The 4,794-nt window shown below is 43.9% G+C and overlaps 1 protein-coding gene across 1 annotated transcript; it reads right to left on the minus strand.

Annotated features, from left to right (window-relative positions):
• Nucleotides 1–3,717: 3,717 nt before the first annotated feature.
• Nucleotides 3,718–4,794, minus strand: LOC721156 (ATP synthase F(0) complex subunit C1, mitochondrial-like). Its single transcript, XM_077994070.1, has 2 exons — nucleotides 4,184–4,794; nucleotides 3,718–3,900 (listed from the first exon to the last, which is right to left on the minus strand). The coding sequence occupies exons 1-2, from the start codon at nucleotides 4,421–4,423 to the stop codon at nucleotides 3,718–3,720; spliced, it is 423 nt and encodes a 140-aa protein (XP_077850196.1). The 5' UTR covers nucleotides 4,424–4,794.

Here is a 4,794-nt window from a genome sequence, read left to right on the forward strand (position 1 = left end):
TTTTTTATAGAGATAGAGTTTCATTATATTGCCCAGGCTGGAAAAAATCCATCTTTATTATAAACTAAAAATATTTTCATATATAAAAGAATATGTTTTTGGATTTTCTATTCATTTCCATTCATTTATTTATTCATGCAATGATATCATATTGTGTAGATTACTATTGCTTTTTACTATGATTTGCTATCTGCTAAGGCAATTTGCTTCATTATTGATTATTTTCCAAAATGTTCTTTGCTGTGCGCACACATTTTCAATTCAACCTTGAGAATCACATAAGCTTGAGGATGACCATATGATAATTCCAAGAAATGTCAAAAAAGCATCTGATGAGCCGGGCGCAGTGGCTCACGCCTGTAATCCCAGCACTTTGGGAGGCTGAGGTGGGCGGATCATGAGGTCTGGAGTTTGAGACCATCTTGGCCAACATGGTGAAACCTCATCTCTACTAAAAATACAAAAAGTGAGCCGGGCGTAGTGGCACGCGCCTATAGTCCCAGCTACTTGGGAGGCAAGAGAATCGCTTGAACCTGGGAGGTGGAGGTTGCAGTAAGCCCAGATCGTGCCACTGCACTCTAGCCTAGTGACAGAGCAAGACTCTGTCTCAAAAAAAAAAAAAAAAAAAAAAAAAAAAAAAAAAAGCATCTGATGAAATTGAACATCTGTAATATGAAATATAATGCAATTGTTTTACTAAAAAAAAAGAACAAGAAAAAGAAACAAAAACACAGGTCTTGAAGGATACACATGTAACTCTGCTGATTTTTGTATCAGGAGAGGAATAGGAGTTTACCTTTACAGCTATAGTAGCTACTGTGGTGTGTTGTCTAGGTGCCCCTCTTTAGTACAAACCACTTATTCCAGTTGCCAGGAATGTTGCCTGCTGACAGCTTACTGTATAGTGCCTCCCCAGACTGCAATTTTAGTTGTGTGTAGCTGCTTTGCCAAGTTTAAGTTCCTGCCTAAGGATAGATTGCATCCAATGACTGATTATTATGGGATATAAATGCATCTCCCCTTTGCCTCAGTTTGGGACAATTCTGAATGGCCATCCTAGCTTCAGAGCTCCCTGAAGGATTGCTGAAGCCTCTGTCGCAACTGCATCACAGCCTAACTTCTCTCTGTGCCAGAGCTTGCTTTTCTCACTGCTTTACACATGTTTCTGAGAGCACTTGCCCATGAACCACCTGCACACAAGTTTGTTCCAGAGTCTACTTCCTGGGGTTCCTGGCCTACAATGGGCAATAAATGATTGGGTGGTGAGGAGAGATGAGTTTTTCACATTTTGCTGTCTTAAGTAAACTTGAATAATTTTTAATAATCTATTATATCACTTTATTTATTTATTTATTTATTTGAGACAAAGTTTCGCTCTTGCCCAGGCTGGATGGAGTGCAATGGCACAGTCTCAGCTCACTGCAACCTCTGCCTTCCAGATTCAAGTGATTCTCCTGCCTCAGCTTCCCGAATAGCTGGGATTACAGGGGCCCCACCACCACACATGCCAATTTTTTTTTTTTTTTTTTTTTTTTTTAGACAGAGTCTTGCTGTGACGCCCAGTCTGGAGTGCAATGGTGAGATTTCAGCTCACTACGACCTCTGCCTTCCAGGTTCAAGCGATTCTCCTGCCTCAGCCTCCCGAGTAGCTGGGACTGCAGGCACGGGCCATCATGCCTGGCTAATTTTTGTATTTTTAGTAGAGATGGGAGTTTCACCATGTTGGCCAGGGTTGTCTCAAACTCCTGACCTCGGGTGATCCACCTGCCTCAGCCTCCCAAGGTACTGGGATTACAGACGTGAGCCACCATGCTTGGCCCTAATTTTTGTGTTTTTAGTAGAGATGGGGTTTCACCATGTTGGCCAGGCTGATCTTGAATTCCTGACCTCAGGCGATATGCCTGCTTTGGCCTCCCAAAGGGCTGGGATTACAGGTGTGAGCCACTATGCCCAGCCTATTATATCTGTTATATCACTTTAAATTTGTGTTTATCTTTTTTTTGAGACGTTGTCTTGCTGTGTTGCCCAGGCTGAAGTCCAATGGCATGATCACAGTCACTGCAGCCTCAGCCTCCTGGGCTCATGTAATCCTCCTACCTCAGCCTCCCAAGCAGCTGGTACTACAGGTGCCGCCACCATACCTGGCTAATTTTTGTTTTTTTTTTTGTAGAGATGGGGTTTCGCTATGTTACCCAGCCTAGGTGCTTAAATATTACCAACAAGTAGAAAACATGACAATGTTGTAGTGACTTTTTAATTTTAATTTGAAATTTTTATTTTTAATTAATTTAAATTTAAATTTAATTTTAATTTTTAATTTAATTTTAATTTTAATTTTTAATTTTTAATTTAATTTAATTTTATTATTATTACTATATATATATATATATTTTTTTTTTTGAGATGGAGTCTCACTCTGTTGCCAGGATGGAGTGCAGTGGCATGATCTAGGCTCACTGCAACCTCTGCCTCCCAGGTTCAAGCAGTTCTCCTGCCTCACCCTCCTGAGTAGCTGGGACTCCAGGCATGCGCCACCATGGCCAGTTAATTTTTGTATTTTTAGTAAAGACAGGGTTTAGCATGTTGGCTAGGATGGTCTCGATCTCTCTCTCTCTTTTTTTTTTTTGAAACAGAGTCTCACTCTATCGCCTAGGCTCGAGTGCAATGGCACGATCTCAGCTCACTGCAACCTCTACCTCCTGGGTTCAAGTGATTCTCCTGACTCAGCCTCCTGAGTAGCTGGGATTACAGGTATGCACCACCATGCCTGGCTAATTTTTTGTATTTTTAGTAGAGACGGAGTTTCACCATGCTAGCCAGGCTGGTCTCAAACTCCTGACCTCGTGATCCGCCTGCCTCGGCCTCCGAAAGTGCTGGGATTACCAGTGTGAGCAACCACGCCCAGCTGGTCTTGATCTCTTGACCTCACGATCCACCTGCTTTGGCCTCCTAAAGTGTTGGGATTACAGGCATGAGCCACTGTATTTTTTTTTTTTTTAGGAGACAGGATCTCCCTATGTTTTGCAGGGTGGTCTGGAACTCCTGGGCTCAAGGGATCCTCCTGCCTCGGCCTCCTAAAGTGCTAGCATTACAGGCTTGAGACACCATGCATGATGCATGATGTATGTTGCAGAAACTTTTAAAAAAGAAATCCTCATGTCCTGCCCATATTCCCACTCAGCAATTGCACTACTGCAGTATAAGAATCATTTTATTTCTACATACTTCCCTTGAGCAGGGATCATATACAGTCATATTTTTGCCTGGCTTGCTGTGGTGGAAAGTTTTACATGGTAATGCAATCATTTGTCATAAAGGTGAATTCTTCACTGCTCTATAAAGATAACTAAAGAAAGCAAGGTATAGCTGAACCAGAACGGACATTCAGAAAACTCTGACAGCTGTTGTCCCAGCCTTGGGTCTAAAACAGGTTAACTTAGTTGTATCTTCTGAAAAAGGAAATTATTGGAGGAAGTTTGGTTAACATAACACAGCCTCTTAGCCAAAGCACCAGAACTGAAAACCAAAACCAGGGTTCTAAGCTCTGGATTCCCAGTGCAGTATTCGTTCTACCAATAAAGTCGCCCCCACCCACCCCTTTAAAAAAAAAAAAAAAAGAGGGAGAATCGTGTTTAGTGGTTAAACTTAGCACATGCCAGCACCAGGAATGTTATGGAGTCGTAGCACCTGGGGTGAGTAGGTGACCCCCATGGAGCTTCACATGGCGAAGGGGATGAGGAAGGTGACTGTCAAACAGAAGAGCCCCATGGCCTCAGACAGGGCAAAGCCCAGAATGGCATAGAAGAGCTGCTCCTTGAGAGATGGGCTCATGGCATAGCGAATGATCAAGCTGCCAAACACCGTTCCTCTGCCAGCCCTTGAGCCAGTTACAATCATGGGCTGGGTGTGGTGGCTCACACCTGTAATCCCAGCACTTTGGGAGGCCCAGGCCAGCAGATTGCTTGAGTTAAAGAGTTCATGACCAGCCTGGGAACATTGCAGCACCCAGTCTCTACAAAATATTAAAAAATTAGCTGGATGTGGTGGCATGCATCTGTAGTCCCAGCTACAAAGGCGGCTGAGGTGGGAGGATCGCTTGAGCCCGGGAGGTTGAGGCCGTAGTGAACTGTGATTGTGCCATTGCACTCCAGTCTGGATGACAAAGTGAGACCCTATCTCAAACCAACCAACCAACTGTGATTGCCCCAGCATCAATAAACTTGGCTGCTGTGTCAATGTCCCAGGAGACCACACTGGTCTGGAACCCGTATCTGGCCACGTGGAGTGGGGAGCTGCTGTAGGAAGGCCATTTGGATAAATTATTTGGCCTATTCAGAAAGGAGGCAGACACAGACCTGAGTAAACTCCTAGTACTACAGCAGATCAGAGCCTGAGAAATGAGTAGTGCCCCAGCGGTCTGCATTTTTTCAGTCTGCGCTCCCACTTCCCTGCATCTCCAGCTTGGCCCACAGCATTCACTCTGCCCAAGGTGACTTAGAAGTTGCAGTTTTCTAAATGCTGATGTGTTCTCTGATCAGAATCTTCCTCTGAGTGGGCACAGCAGGCTTCTGTTCCCTGGGGAGGGCAGAGGAATTCTTCTCCTTGGATGTAAAGAGACTGGAGAAATCTGCCCAAAGAATTAGCTGTGGTTCTTACTGCTCAGGAGTCTTCCTGGTTGCCCTAACTTTCCTCCAGAGTTCTATTTTCTTTCTTTTCTTTCTTATCTTTCTTATCTTTCTTTTTTCTTTTCTTTCTTTTCTCCTTCCTTCCTTCCTTCCTTCCTTCCTTCCTTCC

The sequence above is a fragment of the Macaca mulatta genome, chromosome 2 (genome assembly GCF_049350105.2).
Source record: "Macaca mulatta isolate MMU2019108-1 chromosome 2, T2T-MMU8v2.0, whole genome shotgun sequence".
Taxonomy (NCBI): domain Eukaryota; kingdom Metazoa; phylum Chordata; class Mammalia; order Primates; family Cercopithecidae; genus Macaca; species Macaca mulatta.